Here is a 23319-nt window from a genome sequence, read left to right on the forward strand (position 1 = left end):
AATGTCCAATCAAAAATTGGGGAAAATATTCCTACGCCTGACTTTTCTTCACATTGTGAAGCAACTGCCGCAATTACAATGTTTGTTTGAAGGTTCTTCAGATGATCTTGTAATATACCGTCTAGAATACGGTGTGGAAGTAGTTTTGCATTATTAGGAAAAATATCATCGAATTGAATATCCGTTGCAACAGCTCTATCGGCAATAGGAAGTACTGTACATCGCATATGCGCACGCCCAAAGAGTCAAGTAATTTTTGCACGAATATAATTCGCGGAGTTAGTAGTCGCGGCCAGTTGACACCGAAAAACAACGCAGGTTGTGAAATAAAGATTGTTTGGGGATGTCGCAGCGGTGATTCGTAAATCCTTAAGAATGCCTGCACTGCCGGAACCTGCACGAAAGAGGAGGAACACGGGATTCTAGATAAATAGAATTTGCAACAAATTTAGGAAGACGTAATGCTTCGCTTTCTAAGAGGATTAGAGGACGGGACATGTAGGCTGGAGCTCCAGAGAAGAGCACCCAACCAAATTCTAATACAGGGCGAACGTACTACATATCATTAGGAGTGTATCTCATCTTAATCCTATTCGACGACTGCTCAGCCTACGCAATATGCCAGTTGCACGGTTACCTTTTCCAGTCACATGATCTATGTGTGGGCGCCAGTTGAGACAGGCGTTATAAACAATTCCGAAGTATTTAACAGATTCCACCTGTGGTATGTGGCGTTCGACAGAGTGTTCCAGGCTTCGTCTTCTTCCACGATGCGACATCGAAAGTGCGAAGAACAGAAAAACTTACCCGAACGTTCCCTGACCGATCTTGGCGATCTTCTCGTACTTCGCGACATCGTCGCAGTATGGGAATTCGAAATCCTCTAGTTTGTTCACGAGTTGCTGCTGTTGAGTGCTCGCGTTCGAGCTCATGTCGAAGCCCCGCACAACGCCTCCTATAATATACTATGCCTGGAACATGAGCCGCAAACGCGCTGCCCTTCCCTCGCCTGCACTCTCCTCCTTTTGGTACGGTGGCGAGCGCCTCTTGCGGCCAGTCCTTGTAAACACGCCGACCGTTTTTTCGTAGGCGCCGCCATATTGTGAGCGCAGTGGCGCCGCCTATGAGCAGCGCCATACTGGCTTGGGTGAAAGCGGTCTTTTGCATGGCAGGTATACGCTCGGCGGCAGGTTCTGGCGTTTGTTTTCGCCCTCGTGCGGCCTGTTTAGTATGACGTGCGCCTTCTACGTGGTAAACGGTTCTCTGAGACGTGCTGAAGTGGTTTAAGGCGTCGTGGCCGGAATTTCTGCTGGCGTTGAGGTGGACGGAACACGCAGCGCTATGTGTGCGCGCATATTCGAGTCTACAATCAGCCTCGGAGATGAATTGTGTATTTCTGAATGTTCCAGTCACTAATGTGACCTTATTGCAGTATTATCCTCTATTTATAAGCTGCGGTTTAGGAGCCATGAAACATACGCGACGATCGTAACAGCGTGAGCATGGGTACCGTTCTGCTACGATAGGAGCTGCGATGTTATACTTTGACAAGCGTTCAAACTGATCGCTGCAGGTTACATTGCGCGACTACTTGGTTCGATGGATGAGGTTTCCGCCCCTGAATAAAATAGTTTTGGCAAGTGATAGCAGCATACCTTACAGTCTGAATTACGCTTGTCCAGCAAAGGGACTGTTTACGACCTGCGCGAGCGTCCTAAGCAGTGGTAGGTGCTGGATTACATATATATTTTTCTATATACCGCATGGTCCAAGCATACCGCATCAGCGGTAATATATTTATAAAAGTTGTGCGCCGTACGTGACTAGGCGAGGCCCTGTTGCGGCGTTAGCCCGTTTTCTCTTGCTTTTTCTAGAAAGAGGATGATAACCGAATTTCTTTTTCGGTTGTGTTCGTTCCGTTCTCTACGACGCACTCACACGCATTACGGAAATTTTGTCCTCAAAAATAGGCATCGCATTCTTTTTATGCGATCCCTCATATATTATGGCTGTATGCAGGCCAAAAAGGCAATGCCGAAGCGCACAGCTTACATATGTACCGTGCTGGATCACCAACTGCAGTGATCGCTGTGTTGAGCAGCGCCATGGGCCTCATGAAGCAAGGCTGGCGTAGACATATGGTAATTTCAAGCATACTAGACTTGAAATGCGCGAGAACGATGCCGGTGAATCACAAATATTTGATTGCGCCTGCCGCTTAGATGTTTCGTGGTTGCCTTAGGTTGGCCGTGCACGAGCATGCGCTCTTATGCTTTATGTTTTACTCCCTATGCCAAGCGATCAGATATTGAGCAGCTTTACCATTTCATGCTGCTAATACAGAGACACCGGCTTTCTTTGTTGAATTAAAACCGATATAAGCAAAATAGTTCACAACACATACACACACCGCGACTGATAATGTGCGTACACCGCGGCTGATAAAACGCGTCACATTTTCGCGCCCACAAAAGATATTTCCGCCTATTGTAGTTACCGATGCACCGAAAGGCTTCCCTGACGACCCTATATGAACGGACACGGCGTAAATTTCACAGAGTACGATCTAAAACATCAAGAAATCGTTCCGCAGCAAGCGACAGCAATACTTTCAAGCAGCGCCGCGCCGGATCGCCCAAGCCAGAGAGGAGGAAAGGCTCTCCGCGCACCCTATCCTCCTCGCCCGATGAAACGGTCTTGGTGGCACGGCTACCGGGAGCGACGTCGGCAGCCAAGCGGCTGGCGCGTCGTGAGCTTTCGGCATAGAATAAAGAACAACTTTAGAGAAGGGAAACTGTACCTTCCACAGTGGTTCGAAAATAAGAAGCGGCAGCGCATGGAACTTAGTGGGGGACCCGACAGATGGCGCTACTTAAACAGGAAGCAGAAATGCTTTTTTTTTTAGTACATTATTCAATATGGCCGCTTTACACCAGTGGCGTACGCTGGGTACGCGCCGTGATCGCCTCGCTGGCTTGCGGCATGCCTCAGCTGCCGCGTTTTAATGGCCAGGAGACTAAAGAGCCTCTACTGACGCCCATACAAACAAGCCACAAGTGAGTGAACAGGACGTGCGACTTTATTGGCAGAATAAAACCAGTGCACCTTCTCATACAAGATCAGAAATAAAATTTGCATGTCGAGATGCGCTGAAACCATTAACGCGAGCTCGTAAACTGCTCACTTTCGTCGCCGCACATGGCGATCTGGTAACGAGCGACAATCAGTAGCGCAAGCAAATTGGGCAGTGCACCACCTGTTTGCATTGACAGTCGCCGTAACTTGCATTGCGAAGCAATCGGGTGACGCAAGGCATCTGCTGCCGCAACCAACACAGCGACATGGACTAAACGGCATTTTAGCGTTCTTTTCCAACCTGCACGTTTCTTTTTGTTCTTTCGGGGGCCGCTAATGTGTAACTCATGGTTGGTGCCCCACATTCTCCATGTGGGCATCACCATTTTGCAGCCACTTTTGCAGGCCTTTCCACCCATGTGGCTATCAACTTCGGACCATGTAATAACGTGTGCTGTCTCCGCTCACGCCACATCACGGCCGATGAAGGCCCACAAGCATAATTGGCCGGCGGCTGCAGCAAGAAATGTCGAATGGGGAGAGCACCAATTACGGTGCATGTAAATTGGGAGTCTTTGTCGCTGTGTGGAGTGCAGGAGCAGATGGTTACCTCGGGAGACTGTTGCCCATGCAGCTAACCAGGTCGCCACATCGAAGAAACATAACACGGCGACCATTATCAAATTAGACTCTGCATTCAATCCCCTCATAAGGTAAAGACAATACACTGTACATTGGCTAAGATCCACATGACAACAGTGGGCATTCACGCACTACAAGTTGCATACAGCACATTCAGCTATCCGACTTCAGGCACAGTGCTTGCCTACGTCGCACATGGTGGTCTAGTAACGAGTGACAACCAGTAGCACAAGCAGATTGGACAGTGCCCCACCTGTTTGCAATGACAGTCACCGTAACTTGCACTGCGAATCAATCGGGTGACGCAGGCACCTGCTGCCATAGCCAACACAGCGACATGAACTACCCGACATCCTAGTGTTAGCTCCTTTCCTACATGCACGTTTCTTTTTGTTCTTTCAGTGGCCACTAATGTGTCGCTCACACTTGGTGCCCCACCTGCTCTCAATATGAATGTGGTCTGTTTGGTGGGAATCGCCAATTCGCAGCCACTTTTACAGGCCTTTCCACCCATGTGGATATCAACTTCATACACTTCAAACCATGTAATCATGTATGATAGTCTCTGTTCACGCCAAATCATGTACAAAGAAGGCCACAAGCACACTTTACCCATGGCTGCAGCAGGAAAGGACAAACAGGGAGCACCAATCACAGTACATGTATACAGGGAGTTTGTGTCACTGTGTGGACTGCAGGAGCAGGTGCTTACCTCGAGAGGCCGTTGGCCAATACAACTAAACAGGCTGCCACATCCCAGAAATGTAACACGGCAACCATGACCAAGTGGGACAACATTGAAACAAGATGTAATCAAATCACTTCAGCATACTCTAACATAACGCTCAATCTATACATTGGCACTATGCATTGGCTGCGATCTACATGACAACAGTGAGCATACACGCACATGGGCTGCTTGCGGCACATTCAACCGTCCGACTGTAGGCATAGTGCTTGCCTTCGTCGCACACTGCAGTCTGGTAACAAGCAACAACCAGCAGCACAAGCAGATTGGACAGTGTGTCCCACGTGTTTGCACCGACAGTTGGCGTTGAATATGAGCAACTTGCATTGCGAAACAATCGGGTGACGCAAGCATCTGCTGCCACAGCCAACAGCGACATGGAGTGCCCGGCATTTTAGCGTTACCGCCTTTCCAACCTGCATGTTTCTTTTAGTTCTTTTGCATGCCACTAATGTGTAACTCACACTTGGTCCGCCACATTCTCTATATATGGACATGGTCGGTTTTGTGGACATAACTATTTTGCAGGCCTTTCCACAAATTTGGATATCAACTTCATACACTTAGAACCATGTAATTATGTATGAGAGTCTCCGTTGACGCCAAATCATGGCTGAGGAAGGCCACAAGCAAAATTTGCACACGGCAGCAGCAGGAAAGGACGGAACGGGGAGCACCAACCACGGTGCGTGTAAATTCGCAGTCTATGTCACTGTGCAGACTGTAGGAGCAGGTGCTTGCCTCGAGAGACTGTTTCCCAATGCAACTGACCAGGCTCCCACATATGAGAAACGTAACACGGTGACAAGTACCAAGTCGCACAGCGCCGAAACCATATTCTGCAATCAATCTCTTCAATGTAGCTTGCACAAAAACACAGGCTGTCGAGCAAGAATAGCAATCCTGAATGAGACTAGGAATTCAATATGGGAATGAGAAAGCTTGCATTCAAGAAAGAAGCCACTCTACCTTGCAAACATTGAAAGCCAAAAACATTAACAAAAGTTAAATGCTACATAGCACACAGTGTAAAGGTTAATGCAAGACACACGCCAATGCCGCATCAGCTATTTCAGGAGAGGAATTGCACATGGCAACATACACTAGAAAGAACTGCTACACATATGTTATGCTACTAGACAGTGACTGGCATTAAGTATGAGCAAAGAATCGGTTGACCTTTAATGTTTGTATGAGGAATAGGAATGATCTCTAACAAAAGTGTGGAATGAAGAAGCGTGCATTCATTGAAACAAAATTATACTTGGCAAGAATTGGCAAGGCCAGGGAGCTCCCTAAGGAAGGGCAAGCTGACAGAACACTCTTAGCCAGCGTCGTCTGTGCTTGTTCCGGGGTTGCAGGTACATCTGAAGACAAATAATTTTTGTTGTTGAGGTACCTGGATGACTCGGCCAATATCCGTGCTGGTGGAATGATGGCGTAGGCTCTTTTCACTCTTGAAACACTCGTCCGTATACTTGATATCTCATCCAAATAATTCTGGAATGGCTTCTTTGTTCGTGGTCTTGTGAATTCAGCTCCAACCCCTTCCTGTTGGTGTAGATGGGGGCTCCCGTGATGACCAAGATGTACTTGGCACAAACTCTGTTGGGGCAGAACAATGGCACATGAGATACAGCAGAGATTATCCAAACTCATGTAGTGTTTTCTTTTATGTTTGAACTAATTATGCTGAACTGTAAACATGAACAAATGTTCATATCGTCTGCTACAAACAAATGACATGTATCTCAAGACTAGCAAGCCAATACAGCATATATCAGGCATATTTATTTCTGAACCAGGTGTTGTTTACCTTGTAGTAGCAGCCAAAGTCCACACAATGACCTTGTTGTAGCAGGCAGCAGCTTCTGTTTAGTGCATGGAGTGTGTTGCTTTATACTGGTGCCATCCTCATTACTGCATGTCTGGAACAGAAATTTTGACTGCATCAGAAATTGAATAAGCACAATTTTGCAATATAAAATGCGAAAAGGTGCGACATATACATTGCAATGGTTTGTGACTACAGAACACATGCAAATGTACACTGTTTGTTCTAGGGTGCTTAAGCAGCATGGTAAATAAATATGGTTACTCTCCGTAAAATCGATGTCTGCGTAACTACAATGCATGTCAACAGCTTAAGTATTATTAAGATCACAAGTAAGAACATTTGTGCGCTCGTTTATACACTAGAAGAGATCACACTGCTGATTTCACAAGCAAATAGATGAAAGACGTGAAGCTATTAGAATTGATGCATTCTTTTTGTGCATGAACGTGATGCACCGCTTCACTACTGCAAAAATAGATGTCCTGAGGTAAGCCAAACTGAACAGCAAGAACATTTGGAACCAACAGGTACGAAATATGGGTGAATTATCATGTGTGCAACTGTTTAATACATTAAATTCAAGCTTCAGTTTATCAAAAGGTTATTCGGTTCTGTGAACGAAAGAAGTTGCCTGCGGACTCGAAAAAAATATATATACATTGATAAGGCAACTCAGTCACTTATGGCTACGGATAAAACGAGATGAAAAATGTGACGCGCGTTCCGATATCGTTTCTCTTTCGTGAATGTGTGCATAATGATGGCCTCGCAACTGAAAGTTTATTTCGGAAACAGCAACGGAGGGTCCTGACTGCCCTTATGTAATGCAGCATCTAGTTCGTTAACTTACCTCCGCCTGTAAGTTAACGAGACGAATAAATTACATAGCGATTGAAGCAGTGATGTTAAACGACTCACCGGTATTGCTGTCCCCAGACGCAGTAGGACCCGGCTCCCATTTCGATGCAGACGTGTTCCACATGGCTCACGACTGAAACCTAACTTTCAGGCTTACACCCCAAGTTAAATAACGCGAGATATCGAAGCGCAATAAACTGGTGTTAGCACAAAATAACCAACCAATGTACGAACCAAGGAATCCGTACCTGCCGTGCACGCGAACATACCGGTAAAAATTTTAAATCCAGACCAGAGGTCACGTGGGAGGTCGATGATGCTGAACGCTATTTTGCGTTTAAAATGACAAAAAACAACAAAGTTGGTAATGAAAAGTACAATGTAAAATTAGGAATTATACTTTTGTAGTCTTTATCATGCAATAAAAACGCTTCGTTTACTGTTGAAGAAAGTTTGTAGGTTAAAATTGCGCTTACTACGGCGCCTCTAGCGGGAGACATTGCGCTCAACGGGGAACCTTTTTAATTGGCGTACTATGCCTGTTTCTTTAGCAGCGCCGCGCGGTCGATTTTTTCGCCCTCTGTGGCCATTTGTTGAACTTGAGAGTGTGCCACCCCTGCTTTCGGTACAGTGGCTAGAAAGGGGAAGTGTGACTATCCCCGAGCGGCCACTATGGGAGTCGCTGACGCTGCCTAGCGATGCCACCGCGAAATGGCGCTCGATCCCGTTTACACGTCGTCGTCGAGTTGACCGCTTTTACAGCGGGTGACTGCGAGTTTCCTACACGTGTTGTCGGAGTTTTTTCAGTCTGCTTGCTAAGATTTTCGTAGAAGTTTGTGCGAATTACGCACAATGAGCCGCCGTCAAAGCCATTGTTTTGTGCCCGGATGCACGATTGGTTATGGGGCTCTTGCATTGCCCAGGGGGCGCTGCGAAAAAGGTGCTAAAAAGCGCCCTCTGCGCTAAAATGTGTTGTACCAAGCTCGGTCGTCTGCTTCGGAAAGCACGTTTACACTATGGACCCGCCACTTTCGGTTGTGTTGTTTCACGGCCTGCAGCGAATATCGGGCGCCGAAGATTTTTTCAGGGGTGGCACGCTGCGTAAAGGCAAGAAATTATGCAGTGCCGAATACGTGTACGCCGTTCAAGAATTGGGCGGCGAAGTTTTAGCACCGTGTCAATCGCAAGTGAAGCGAGTCGCGTACGAAGTGGAACTTCAGGTAAGGTTTGCACGCAAGCTGCTAGATTCAGGCGCACAAACGCGAGGAAATGCTTGCTAGAAATGAATCCACAGCGGCGATAGGCAGACATCATGTGTACGGAACTGCTCGAGCACACGACGGTACGCGCCGCCATGTACGAACTGCTCGAGCGCACGATCGTACGCGCCGCGACGGCAGCGGTCTTTCGACATGCCGCGAAACGGCGGGCCTCCTGCAATCTTTGTTGACTGCATGCCGCTAAACAAGTAGTTATGCCTGCGTTGTAGTAGCGGCCATCTCTCCTTTTTAGTAACTGGTAATAACTGATGCAATTACATATGAGCTCGCACGTACGTGCGAATCGCGCTGCAGTGCGAGCTCGTACGCCGCTCGCTTGATGTAGGTTTTAATGACAGCGCTCGAACATCGATGTGTTGCAATCAATACTTCCTTGCTGCGTTGCCTCAACGTGCTGGCTTGAGATCAAGGATGAGCGCATTTAACTCTCTTAACCTGTGCTGCTCGTAGTGGAGTAGTGAAGTGTCATCGAATGAGCCCGACCATTTGTGCTCATTTGCACTTCACCACTTCGCATCGGTCGAATTGTTAATTGTCGCTGTGGCCGGGTCTCGAATCGTGAATTACCAGCCATGCCTGCTGCTATGTCGGTCTGCTGTCGGGACTGTAGGTGCAAAAGACCGAACGTTAGAACGCAGATAATCAAGCAAGCTTCAAGACAGGCGAAGCAGTCAGCATGGCGCGAAGTTTCGCTTACTCAGCGCGACGAACTGCAGCTATGCAGCGCGCCCGACGCTCCACTTCGTGAGGCCTTGAAGGAAAACGGCAGAATATGATGTTGGGATTCAGGCCTTCTTGTTCATGGCAGCCCACGACGCAGAAGTAATGACGGTGACGCCTTCTCGAGGCTGGGCTAGGTCTCTCCGGATCGGCGCCACCGATTTCGTCTGCTCCCAGCATTGCGTCCCACTGCACACGGAGAGCCCGTTTTCGTTAAACTATAGGCTGCGGCGAGCTCGCAGCGTGGTCGGCATGGTCTGCGAGAAGTGACGAGCCTTTAAGCACTCGCAACAGGGCAGAAAAAAGTGCGAATTGACGCAAAACTCGGCCTAGAAACGTACTTCGCCACAGCCAGGGCTCAATACGACCCAAGCTGGTACGACCCAGATGTCGTTTCCCGCGCCGCCACCAGGCGCCGCTACTATACCTCAAACTCCAGCGCAAGACGCCCATAAGTCATGCAAGAACAAGTTTTCATTGTTCGGAGTCCCGAAGGAAGACGCCGTGTTTCAGAAGTGGCAAAGGAACATACCGAGAGCAGACAAGCCGCTTGAATGCAACGCAGCCGTATGGGAGCTGCCTTTCGATCAGCAGTTCATCTCACGACACTTTGAACACTCAATTGACGGCCAAACAGTGCTCTTGGACCGAAGCAGGCCACTTCTTCTGCCGGGCGCCGTACCGACGATATTTCCAAATGTACCAAAGTACCTCTCCAAGGCAGTTCCGAAGAAAAGAAAGCCTAAAGAGAGGTCAAGCTTGCATTCCCCAGTGCCATCAAAAAGGCGTCGAAAGGATGGGCCGCTGCAACCACCTTCGCAAAACGATGTTGATCACCTTGATCTACCTGTGCCTTCCGACAATGAAGACGCACATCACTATAAGAATGTCCGTCTTCCGTCCAGCCGGTGGGGAAAGCACATTCTCAGCGAAGAACCGTTAAAGGTAGCTTACCGTTATATTTGCTGACTTCCCGCCTGAGCAGGATCCCATGGAGAAGTTGTTTGGCATAATTCGCCAGTTTTCGGGATGTAATTATCATCCAAACTCAGCACAGTTCCTTACTGCTGTTAACTGTCTGAGCTTCAATAATTTAGTAAAAGCTCTAGACACAGGCAACTGCTCAGGTGGCGCAATCGTGTCATTTGTCGGACCAGCTGAGGCAGCCGACCAAGTGGACAACTTGATTGGTGCAGGAAGAATTGACGAAGCCTCCAGCGTGCTTGAAACATCATCCTTGTGCACTGATCATCCTTATCCGGGGAAGCATAGTGATGCAAGGCTGGTATTTTATTTGGCTGGCTATGTGGCCCGACGGAAAATACCAACAACGAAATGTCGGGACTGCTTTGAGCAGCTGCTGACATCGGTTGAGAATTCAGATGAAGCTCTCTCATCTTTCACCCAGTTTTGTGATAAAGGAGGGCTTCTATATCTCTCAAGACAACTTTTTTCATTCGCGGAAGCTTTGGAGGATAGCTTCACAATGTGGTTCAGTTGGAAGAAAGTACAAAGAGATAGCGTACGTCAGCGATATTTTGCATTGTATGCAACACGTGCCTTCCATTGGTTGTGATGCCCACAAAGAAGCACTGTCAAGCAATATAGTGACTTTTTTTATCTTGACATGACTTCACTTTTACATCAAGTCTTTGAACAAAGAAAGAATATCAACGCGAGAAAAAAAGAAACATCTGAAGATGCGCCGCACTACATAACCGACATAACAATGCGGATGCTCACTTTGCCTAATCTTAACTTGCTGAATAAAACTGATAAAAATTAAGAAGCTTGTGTGGATCTCAGTTATTCTTTATTTTCATACACAGTGCTATATGGTGCCTGTTTGTTAGGAATCAGTAGTCAACACCATGGAGCATGCCAGCAATTTTGAATCTCCAGTAATGCAGGTGATCTCACAAGGTGAACCGATTAACTAACTCAGACCTCACGGGTTAATGAGGAGCAAGATCGGCAGGAGGGCACGGAGGCAGTTACAATAAGGTCATTTTCGCAGTATTATTTAGAAGCTAATGCCGCGGTCGTGATAAATTAGTTTCGGATATAGGTCAAACATGGCGCCGTTCAACAGATCAGCGTCGCTTGTCGAATGGATAAACGCAGATCTCGGCACTAATACGCTCTGTGTTTAGTCTAGTAAACATGTGAAACTGCGATCGCGTGGCCTCCGCTGTAGAATCAACGCCACCAGACGCATGTACGGAATAGGCAGCTGTAAATGCATTTTGGACCGGCTTTTGCAACAGCGCAAAGCGAAGTGCGGAGGCCATGCGATCGTAGCTGCATCAGATATGGCTTCATTGTGACTGCAGCTAATCTAAAAAAAGGAATGTAGAACACCAAGCTGCCTCAGTGCCGCGGCTGGAATGCGACAGTGCCTACAGCAGACCGCCGCCTCCGAGCGACGTGTAAGCGAATGCGAGCGCCACCTGAGCGGAACATCCGAGAAGCCCGCGCGAGAGGCGGCGCCTTGCGTACACTTCCCCTATTCTAGCCACTGTACTTTCGGCGGCGGCGGCAGTGGTTGCCATGGGGACCGGTCACGCACCGCTTTGAAGCCGGGAGCGTAGACAGGTCCCGGATGGATGCGGCGGCGCTGTAGTCGCATGGGCTGTACGGACGCGTTCTCCGTGTGTTGCGTTCTGTGGGTAACTCTATGTTCAGTGGTGTTGCGGCCAGTTGCAGCGTGCTTGCCGTGTGTTTGCTCTGAAGGGCTCTGAAGGCATTCCTCGAGTTTCTGTCTCGTTGGGAGTCACATGCAAAAGGATTGCCATTTGTTGGGCGTGTTGGTAGACTGACTTGGAAAGCATATTTAGCGTCAGCGAACAAGGACAGAAGGGAGACGACACCACAATGCGCTAACTTGATTGTCAGGAAACACCCGCCTATTTAACTGTGCATAGGTTAAATAGGTGGGTGATTCCTGAAAATCAAGTTGTTGAAGTTAGCGCATTGTGGTGTCGTCTCACTTGTGTCCCTGTTTGCTGGCGCTAAATATGCATTGCAAAAGGACTTTGCGGCTTGAGCCAGTCTATTGCAGATGGGCTCTGTGTGACATTGTCCAGCACTTTGGCTCTGTTAGAATACTTGGAAGCAGAGGGTTTTAAATACCTGTTGACATCTAGACTAAGCCAATAAAAGTTGGAGAACTTCTTGTGAGGTAGACGCGCGTATCCAACGATCACCCAACGCCGCCTCAATTTTTTATTGTTGTGAATTGCCTTTTTATATCTTGGCGAAGGCAATGCAAACAGGGAACACAGAGGTCAGTAAACATTTGGTATCGCTACTTCACTCGCCTGATAATTTTGACAAGGAAGGGGACGTTGCGTCACAATTGACGAGTTAGTTGAAGCTGGAAATCTTACGCTGGTAGAGCAAAGGCTAAACAATACTCCGGCAGAGCACCGATCTTATGTGGAGGAAAGGAGCGGTGACCGCCTCATCCGTTATATATGACAGGGTATGTCGCGTAGAAATTTTTTGCTCGCAAGAAATGTGAGGACTGCCGCTCTCTTCTTTTGCAGAACTCTAGTGTCAGTAGCAGTCTTAAAATTCACGAAATTTGTGACAGGGGAGGATTGCTGTATCCGTCCAAGTTGCTTTTCGAAGCACTAAAGAAACTTGAAGGAATATATTTACAACCTTCTTCCGCAAAGAGGAGCTTTGCAGCGACAGCATAGTTGATGTCATGATTCTAGTGAAAGCTTTAAATTTGGCTATGTCATATATGCTGCAAATTACATGCTGATGATTTCACATCAGCAGTTGTGCGTTTTTATGTCCTAACAAGGCTGCACTTTTACGTAGAAAGTGTTAATCAGTGAAGAGAAGCATGACGAAAAAAGAAATTGCACTTTTAATTGCCAGACTCTTGAAAGAAGCCAAGCGTTCCTACTTCGAGACAACGGTTGTTAAACACACAAATAACACCCGCAAAACCTGGGATACCATTAGGTCATTTCTTCATCTGTCTTCACCAAACCACGCACTGAAGCAACTTAATACAGGAACAAGGGTAGTAACGGAAGCCACTGACATCGCAAATGAATTCAATACTTTTTTCTGTCCTACACATGATCATTCACTAGACAGTATACCACAGCCAGTACTCAGGCAAACCCCTTATTCATTTTACTTGTTCCCTACATCACCCAAAGAAGTATCTGATTCAATCGCTAGTTTACGAACTACAGGTCCAGGCCTTGATAATTTACACCCTTCTAAAATCAAATTAGTATCGTCCCATATCGCCGATGTACTCGCGCACATTGTTAACTGCATGTTCATAACAGGCGTTTTCCCCGATGAATTAAAACACGGTAAAATAACTCCCATATTAAAAAAAGGTAACAAAGAATTAATTTCAAACTACCGTCCTATCTGTATGCTATCTTTTTTTAGCAAAGTCATTGAGAAACTACTTGTAACCCGCTTAACAAACTACTTTCACAAATTTAATCTTCTCTCGCCTGAACAACACGGGTTTCGTAAAGGTTATTCGACTGAAACAGCTATAACATCATTCACTGACAAAATAAAACATGCCCTTGACAACTCCAATATTGTTGGTTCAGTTTTCATTGACTTCAGTAAAGCATTTGACACCATCTGTCATAACATCCTTTCTTACAAGTTAGAAGCTCTGGGCATTCGTGGCCCAGCTCCTACGCTCATCCGCAGTTATTTGACTAACAGAACTCAAGTTGTAAATTTCGGAGGTTCACTTTCACGTACTAAACCAGTCACTAGGGGTGTCCCACAAGGCTCACTTTTAGGCCCTTTACTTTTCCTGGTGTATATTAATGATCTTCCTCACTGTTTAACCAGTACTTCATCTATTCTATATGCTGACGACACGACTATATTCACTCATAGCAAATGCATAAATACTGTAATAAAACGACTAAATTCTGACCTAAGCAACTTATCTGCGTGGTGCACAAGTAACAAACTTCACATCAACCCTTCGAAAACTCAGTTTATGCTTTTTCATACACATAAACGCGTCATCGCACCCGCGCCACCACTCGTCTTACAAACCCATGTTCTCTCACCTGCACATGAAGTTGTCTTCCTTGGCGTCAAACTTGATCCCCAACTTAAATTTAACTTGCATGCTGACATGGTCTCAAAAAAAATTGCCTTTGGAATAAGAGTACTAATCCTAACGCGCTCGTATTTTCCACAAAACGTTAGAACTTCACTTTATTACGCATTTATTCACTGTCACTTGCAATACTGCATCTCAGTTTGGGGAAACACATATTGCTCGCACATAATACATCTAGAGCATTTACAAAATCAAGCCTTGAGGATCATTACTTTCTCCAGTTACATGTCGCATGCAGTACCAATTTTCAGTTCCTTAAAAATACTACCATTACGTTACATGCTCCAGCTCAAAGTGGTTTTACTAATATACCGCACACTAAATCATGAAATTATTTTAGATGCATTTAATAACTCTGCTCTTACCAACACTAACAATACGAGATTTTCCTCTAACAACAATTTTTTACTCCCTCGAATAAACACTAATTATGGAATGTTTACTTCGCTTTTTACGGCCATTAAATACTGGAACAAACTACCACCCCATATTAAAGCCTGCCGCACAACATTAACATTCAGGAGAGAGACGAAGAAATATTTACTAACGACACTACTGGCTACTGATTCATTACTATAAGTATATATTGTGTACAAATCTATTTCCCAGTTTTCAATGATTCTGTACTTACCTATTGTATCGACAGCCTTTATTTATTCGTTATTCTATATCTTCCTTTGTCTTCTTTTTTAATCCTTTCTTAGACATTTCAAATTTTTTGTCGCATAGCCTATATAACATTTGCACTTTGCGTATTGCAAGCATATATTTATTTTAAATTATCTATTGCAATAACCCCCTGTTCTTTGACATGTGTCATTTCCTGTGTTTCATTAACGTGTCAATTACCACATACTTATTTATGCATACGCTGTATCTGTTTTATTTGCTTTGTTTTGAACTTCAATTATTGTAAGCAACTTTTTTGTATTTGTTTATTTTTTTTCATTAACTTCGTGTTTTCTGATGTCTGTCGTTGCTATGTTGCCAAAATGTATTAATTCATGCAATGTTAAATTACTAATAGGAGGTCCCCCTGACAGTTCTTGTAACTCCGGGACCTCCTTCTGTACTAATGATGAACGATGAAATAAAAAAAAAAGTTAGCTATACTGTTCTTAGCAGGCTGGTGCAACATATGTATGCTGACCCTTCGATCATCTTTGTCTTCTTCATCTGAATGCACAACGTTTCTGGTGCATTCAAATCGCTAATTTTGTTAATATAATTAAAAATGAAAGAAGTAATTTATTTGCGCATATTAATTCTGCTGTAGGTCTCCATTGTTTGGGTAGGAATGTACTTGCACTGTTATTCTGTGTTTTGGCACACTGTGTGTAGTTTTGCAGAGATGTCTTTTACATAGCGTCTTTCCTACCTGTTTTATTCCTTCCATAGAAGTGTAGGATGTCGGTGTGTCTCATACTCGCACATGACCCTGACGTTCAGGAATACTTCATGATGTAAATAAAAAAAAATCACGAATAAACTTATGTAATACAAAGACGGCGCCGAATAAAACAACACACGAAGAAGGGCCGGACACGAGACAGCACGTAGGCGCACTAACAACGTTGTTAGTGCACTGTTTCGTGTTCCCCTTCTTCGTGTGTTGTTTTATTCGGCGCCGTCTTTGTAATCATGCTTAACCAACTAGCTCACCAACACATGCTCAGAAACTTATGTAGTTGCGGGGGGCTCGCGAAACAGAACGAGGGACAAATGTTTATCGCGAAAGAAGGTAAATGCCAAGCAGGGAAGCTCTTTGGCTTTGGGCTATGTACGCGCATGTTGTTTTGCCTTCTCTTCTACAACAGCGGCTGAGGAACTAAGCGCTTGACTTTGGGACGCGGATGCCGCGGCCGCTTTTTTATGAATGCGAACCGCTAAAGAAAATGTGTGCACCTGGAATCCGAGTTGGTTTAAATCAATTCGATGTCCTTTACTACGGCGTTATTTGCAGCCGACTTTTCCGTTCGAATAATTTCTGGTTACGTGGCAACATGGCTCAACACAAATTTAACGGCCTTACGCCATTACTTCTGTGTCTGCAAAACCTTTGCTGTCAGGTTAATAAATGCATCTAATGGGCGTTCAGATGCGCTAGGAGTGCACATACAAATTCATCTCTTATATGTAGTGAGTTTCGGGGATGCATCTTAACATCCGCCGAGCATTTGTACGTCTATTTGATTGCAACAGAAAACGATTATCAAAATATCAGCGTGCAGCGCTGGCACTGCGCCGTACGTTCCGTACAGCCCATGTTCCTACAGCGCCATCTCGTGCTATCTACATGAAGCGCCTCAGCGGCGGGCGCTTCCTGAATGCACTGCCCCTATTCTAGTACACTGTAGCGTTGCCCCGCAGCACAGAACACCTACACAAATTTAGAGAAAGGAAACTGTACCTCCTACCACTCGTGCTTCTACAGTGCAACGAAAATGGCCCTCACTGGTGACACGCGCGTGGTAGAAGCGAAATGCCATACTAAAACGCTGCTGCCACGCACGGAAGTGACGTCACAGTTATGATGACGTTGTTTAAAGAAGTATGGCGTGTTCCGGTTTATAGTTTTGCGCGCGCTGCTGGAGCTGCTTCAGATTTTCAGCTTAGCTAAAACACAATTTTACGGTTTCTTACTGTGTTGTGTGATAGAATGTTGTTCTAGTTAGTTGCGCCAATACTTTAACGAAAGGCCCTCACTGGTGACACGCGCGTGGTAGAAGCGAAATGCCATACTAAAACGCTGCTGCCACGCACGGAAGTGACGTCACAGTTATGATGACGTTGTTTAAAGAAGTATGGCGTGTTCCGGTTTATAGTTTTGCGCGCGCTGCTGGAGCTGCTTCAGATTTTCAGCTTAGCTAAAACACAATTTTACGGTTTCTTACTGTGTTGTGTGATAGAATGTTGTTCTAGTTAGTTGCGCCAATACTTTAACGAAAGGCCCTCACTGGTGACACGCGCGTGGTAGAAGCGAAATGCCATACTAAAACGCTGCTGCCACGCACGGAAGTGACGTCACAGTTATGATGACGTTGTTTAAACAAGTATGGCGTGTTCCGGTTTATAGTTTTGCGCGCGCTGCTGGAGCTGCTTCAGATTTTCAGCTTAGCTAAAACACAATTTTACGGTTTCTTACTGTGTTGTGTGATAGAATGTTGTTCTAGTTAGTTGCGCTGGAAGAACCGGATGATGTTCGAGCTTGCGATCTCGAGCCACACTTGGGCGCAACGCTGGAGCAGCTCGTTTCTTTATGCCTTGGAGCGCGTTTATGGTTGGTAGTGTGGTCTTGGGCAGAGTTCTGCCCACTTGCTGACATTGCCTTCAGGCGGGAACAGGCCTTTCTGTTAGATTCACGTTTCACGTCCAGGCTTTCGTTACTAGGCTTCTGCGTGCGTAAGGCGACGCGAAATGTTTGAATGCACTTTGCTCATCGACAAAAGGCGCCCTTACTTTGCACAGCGATTTGGAAATGTGTATGCACCCTACATCGACGTCAATGCCGACGCGCACCACTTCTGCGTTTTCGAGCTCGAGAGCAGTGTGTCGCAGGCACGTACCCAGGGGGGGGCCCGGGGGGGCCCGGGACCCCCCCCCCCCCCCGAAATCAAGTGGCATACCCCCCCCCACCCCCTCCCCATGTGCACCCACGCCACCACTCCTCACACATTCCTAAAGCGCCGCCAGATAAATGTTGAGACTTGGCAGCTGTTCATCGGTCAGCATTATGCTGCCTTTTTCACTCCTTTTAGATGGTGGTAGTTATCGGCATCTCTTGTAATGTGAAGGACCGTTTTCTCATAGATTCTGCGTCCGCGCGATTAACTCGAGATGCGTTCAGTTGTCAGCATCTATTCAACCATCACGCGCATAGCTGTTGCTTTTGTTAGTTCAACCTTCTTTGTCTAGGCTGATCCTGGGACCAGGAGAGGGATGCGGCTGTTACTCAGCTGGTCTGTACTCTCATGGAACGAGTTGCGGCCGGAGAAAACGTCAGTTGCGTTTAACTTTTCCCTTTGTTTCATTATTTCCTTGAGTTACAGCTCGCCGCGACGCTGGCAGATGCCCGGAACCATATACACGTGATATGGGTTAGATAAGGTGGGAAATAAAATAATGTGAAAGAGCGTCCATCATGAAACCCTGCAATAACCCTTAAACCCATAAGCAAGATGGCTGTCGCCCGTTACTTCGTCTGTTTTTCCCTAATTGTATAGCACTTTTCGTGCAAAATTGACAACTGGAAACAAAAATCGCAAGGAGTTCAGAAATTAAGCGATCTACTAAGGGAGAGAGTCAAGGCAACAACCAAACTGCAAGCAAAAGCGAATAATAAAAACGTTAACCATTGTTTGTGCGAATATTTATGGATCAACATCTTTTTATTTAAAAAGGAAGTAGGGAAAACGACGCCGGAAGTGGAGAACAATTACTTGTTTTGAATGACGCTTCTACAGTTATCGGTGGAACCGCCCCACGTAGCCACTTCTCTGCTGTGCTTATGTGGGTGTTTTTCTAACCTTTCGCGGTGAGCGCAGTACGTCTAGAATCGCAGAGTCCTGCGCTCTACGCGGTTGTATGGGACTGGCGGCCGCACAGCATTACGCAATTCGCGGAACTGTCAAAACTGATCAACAAGGCGAAAATAACTGATATTCGAAACTATAACATGAGAAAGACTGAAGAAGCAGTAAGAAATGAACGCAGCCTGAAATCAGTAGAAAAGAAATCTGGCATAGGACAAACCATGATGTATGGACTAAAAGATAAGAAGGATAATATCATCAGCAATCTCGAAGATACAGTAAAAGCAGGGGGAAAATTCTAAGCGGACCTGTATACAGTACCCAGAGGAGTCACGATACTTCAATTAGAAACAGTAGTGAACAGGATACAGAAACTCTCCTACAACTAGCGATGAGGTCAGAAGGGCCCTGCAAGACATGAAACGATGAAGAGCGGGAGGAGAAGGTGGAATAACAGTTGATTTAATCAAAGATGGAGAAGACATAATGTTTGGAAAACTGGCGGATCTTTATACGAAGTGTCTATCGACTGCAAAGGTCCCAGAAAACTGGAAGAATGCAGACATTATACTAATCCACAAAAGAGGAGACGTTAAAGAATTGAAAAAATTATGGGACCATTAGCTTGCTCCCAGTATTTTATAAAATATTTACCAAAATAATATCCAATAGAATAAGGGCAACACTAGATTTTGACAACCAAGGGAACAGGCTGGCTTCAGGAAGACATACTTTACAATGGATCACATCCATGTCATCAATCAGGTTATCGCGAAATCTGCAGAGTACAATAAGCCTCTCTATGTGGCTTATATAGATTACGAAAATGCATTTGATTCAGTAGAGATACCAGCAATCATAGAGGCACTACGTAATCAAGGAGTACAGAACGCTTACGTAAAAAGCTTGGAAAATATTGCTACATGCATGTGGTATTTGTTTGTTTGAACGAGGCGCGTAGGCGCCATCACCCCAGAAAAGAGGAGGAAGAACGAACTGGGCTCGCGCTGTGAATCTAACCGGTCAGCGCTGCAACCGTTGTTGTAAATATATTCTGTAAATAGTTTCTCGTCTTACTGACTCGTCCTTCGCGTAAGAATATCTACAGAGGTTCTACAGCTACCTTAATTCTACACAAGAAAAGCAGGGAGATACCTACAGAGAAAAGGGTCAGACAGGGAGACAATTTCTCCAAAGCTATTCACTGCGTGCTTAGAAGAATTCAAGCTATTAAACTGGAAAGGCTTGGGAGGAAAGATCGACGGCAGATATCTCAGCAACCTTCGGTTTGCCGATGGCATTGTTCTATTGAACAACAATGCAGACGAGTTACAACAAATGATTGGAGACCTAACAGAGAGAGTGTAAGAGTGGGGTTGAATATTAATATGCAGAAGATGAAGATAAAGATAAATAGCCGGGCAAAGAAACAAGAGATCAGGATAGCCAGTCGGCCACTAGAGACTGTGAAGGAATACGTTTACCTAGGTCAATTAATCACAGGGAACCCTGGTCATGAGAAGGAAATTCTCAGAAGAATAAAAATAGGTTGGATCGCATACGGCAGACATTGCCAGCTCCTGCCTGGACGCTTACCATTATTATTAAAAAGTAAAGTGTGCAATCAGTGCATTTTGCCAGTGCTGACATATGGGGCAGAGACTTGAGAGCAAGTTAAGGACCGCGCAAAGAGCGATCGAACGAAGATTGCTAGGCATAACGTTAAGAGAGAGAAAAGAGCGGTTTGGATCAGAGAGCGAACGGCTATAGACGATATTCTCATTGACATCAAGAGGAAAAAATGTAGCTGGGCAGGTCATGTAATGCGCTGGTTAGATTCCCGTTGGATCATTAGGGTTGCAGAATGGGTACCAAGAGAAGGGAAACGCAATCGAGGACGACAAAACATTAGGTGGAGTGATGAAATTAGGAAATTCGTGGGCGCTAGTTGGAATCGGTTGGCGCAGGACAGGGGTAATTGGAGATCGCAGGGAGAGGCCTTCGTCCTGCAGTGGAAATAAAACCGGCTGATGATGATGATGATGATGATGATGATGATGGAGGTGGTGGGCCCCCCCCGAAAAAAAATCCTGGGTACGTGCCTGGTGTGTCGACGTGGTGTCCAAGGCCAAACAGGCATCCGACTTTGCCAGAAGGCGTACACACAACTTAAAGAATCGCTACATACGACACACCCTGCAATATGCATGATCCGTGTCGGCACCATATGCAGTCAGCGCTGTGCTACCACGACTCTTCGAAACCGACAGTCCAAATGAGGCGACATGTCGTGCTGTTTCGTGGATGCAGCACAGTGCGTTCGAAGCTTCTGTAGCTTCGTAACGGCAACGTTATTCGTACTCGCCGATATTACACAGTGACCCAATATGCAGTCGGCGCTGTGCTACCACGACTCTTCGAAACCGACAGTCCAAATGATGCGACATGTCGTGCTGTTTCGTGGATGCAGCACAGTTCGTTCGAAGCTTCTGTAGCTTCGTAATGGCAACGTTATTCGTACTCGCCGATATTACACAGTGATTCAATACTACAGTACACACCACACAGCCACAAGGAATCGCAACGGTCCTCCCACTGCGTGCACGCGTGTGTAGCCGCCGACAGTCATTTTCGGTTTTAAAACGCAGCACAAAATAAATGCTTTATTTATTTAGGCGTAGTGTATTTAACAACAAAACGATAACGTTAGCATTTCATGTATTTTTTACTAAGTTTTCTTTTTCTGACGTCATCATGCGTGGCAGCAGCGGACTCCACTTGGGGTCGACTGCTGCCACGCGCGTGCACCCAGCGCCGGCCAACGAAAATAAGAGTAGTGGTGGCGTTGTGAACTAAAGTATGCGACCGAGAAACGGCGCTGGCAAAATCAAAACTCAAAGGAAACGCTGATAAAAGCAATGGAGCAGTAAGCAAATTCCGCACAGCAGGAAACAGAGTAAAATGAATATGATTTATAAAGGGAAAGGTGATAAGAACATAAAATCCTTCCGACCAACTACGATAACATCAGTTATATAAAGGCTGGCGAAGCAGGCGGTGAAATTAAAGATACAGTCATGGGTAGAAAGTAATTAAGTACTCGGAGAACTTCAGAACGGGCAGCGGAAGCAAAGTCTCAAGTTCAACAAATGGCCACAGAGCGCGAAAAAATCGACCGTGCGCCTCTGTCAACAAAACCACCATATAAACTCGCTTACCAACGCTTACGTTAGTTTTAACATTTACCGCTAGATGTGCCAACATAAGCGCAATTTTGTCTTACCATTTTTTTTACAATTACCGAAGCCTTTTTGTTACCTAAAAACAGGACAAAATTATGGCTGCTAAATTGTACATTTTGTTAGTAAGTTTATTGTTTCTTCGTCATTATAAACGCAAATAGCGTTCAGTATCATCAATCTTTCATGTGACCTCTAGTCTGGATTTAAAATTTACATATTTATTTACATGACTATTGTTATCTCTGAACCCTAAGGCCTCAGGAAGCGTGATTGTGCCCGCATCGACATCGGCACGGCCGCTGGACGCATAGAGTTGAAACTACAGTGGCTGATTATGTGGCCGCCTCCGCCCCCGAGAGCGAGGCATCGGATCTGCCGGATCGGGACACTACAACAGAAACACAGCAACAAGAAACACACTGGGCGTGGGGCGATCGCCTAACCACGTTCAGAGACCTCACCCAACACTACAGACTCGAAAGACGCAGATTCCCGCCACCGCACGATAAACTGAACAGGAACGAGGCCGTGACGTTACGCTTGCTCCAGACACACACCTACCCTAGCCCCGCTATCTTACACCACTGCTATCCGCGTTTGTACCCAACAGACGCGTGTAAAACATGCGGACGCAGAGCAACGCTGCGACACATGCTCTGGGAGTGTACCGGCAACAACGGTAATCAAAGCAGCTCCGTTGGCGACGCGTCCATAATCGCGGCTGTTGCCAGAGTAGAAGGCTCGAGCTCCGTTCTTCCCGACGCCGCCTCGGATGCGGGAGCCGCCGGGGACCTTCTCCGTAGGCGTCGCCGCCGCTGGGAGGCGGCTATCAGAAGTTCAGAGCTGGCAGACCAGCTCTGGGCCGTCCGGCAAGCCGAAGATGCCGCTCGAGTCCAAGAACTTCGAGCCGTCACCTGAGGCCACCACATCAAGAACTGCCGGACTATTCTTTACTAAAGTTTCTTCTTCTTCTTCTTCTTCTACAGTGTTCTAGGTGTTCTAGAAGGGTGTAGTTGAAACTATAGTGTACTAGAATAATGTATAGTGTACTAGAATAATGTCCTATAGTGGCGCGAGCAAGAGGGAGGGACAATGCATTGGCTGAAGCAAATGCCAGTAGCCGCCGTCGGTGGCGCTGCTGTGCTTTTTTCTAGCTGCTGGCGCGCGGTCGAGCCGGCTCAGACACGCTCTGCGGCTGTTTGCTCCGTGTGTTTTCCGAGCCGTGTTACGTTCAACGTGGCCATACTCGTG

At 46.2% G+C, this 23319-nt stretch overlaps 2 protein-coding genes and 1 long non-coding RNA gene across 3 annotated transcripts in view; 1 reads left to right on the forward strand and 2 right to left on the reverse strand.

Annotated features, from left to right (window-relative positions):
* Cdk9 (Cyclin-dependent kinase 9) overlaps positions 1–981 on the reverse strand; it is an 82858-nt gene extending 81877 nt beyond the window's left edge. Inside the window, exon 1 of the mRNA XM_070529438.1 lies at positions 808–981. Coding sequence (XP_070385539.1) covers positions 808–932 — 125 coding nt within the window. The 5' untranslated portion in view covers positions 933–981. The remainder of the gene's footprint in view (positions 1–807) is intronic.
* A 2080-nt stretch (positions 982–3061) lies between these two features.
* Positions 3062–7419, reverse strand: LOC139052430 (uncharacterized). The gene is made up of 3 exons (XR_011509897.1): positions 7221–7419; positions 6282–6393; positions 3062–6070 (listed from the first exon to the last, which is right to left on the reverse strand). It is a non-coding gene; the product is annotated as an uncharacterized lncRNA (long non-coding RNA).
* Positions 7420–8141: 722 nt separating this feature from the next.
* Positions 8142–23319, forward strand: part of LOC139052352 (uncharacterized) — a 74033-nt gene continuing 58855 nt past the window's right edge. The window contains exon 1 of the mRNA XM_070529437.1: positions 8142–8380. Coding sequence (XP_070385538.1) covers positions 8177–8380 — 204 coding nt within the window. The 5' untranslated portion in view covers positions 8142–8176. The remainder of the gene's footprint in view (positions 8381–23319) is intronic.

The sequence above is a fragment of the Dermacentor albipictus genome, unplaced genomic scaffold (genome assembly GCF_038994185.2).
Source record: "Dermacentor albipictus isolate Rhodes 1998 colony unplaced genomic scaffold, USDA_Dalb.pri_finalv2 scaffold_22, whole genome shotgun sequence".
In the NCBI taxonomy this organism is placed as follows: Eukaryota; Metazoa; Arthropoda; class Arachnida; order Ixodida; family Ixodidae; genus Dermacentor; species Dermacentor albipictus.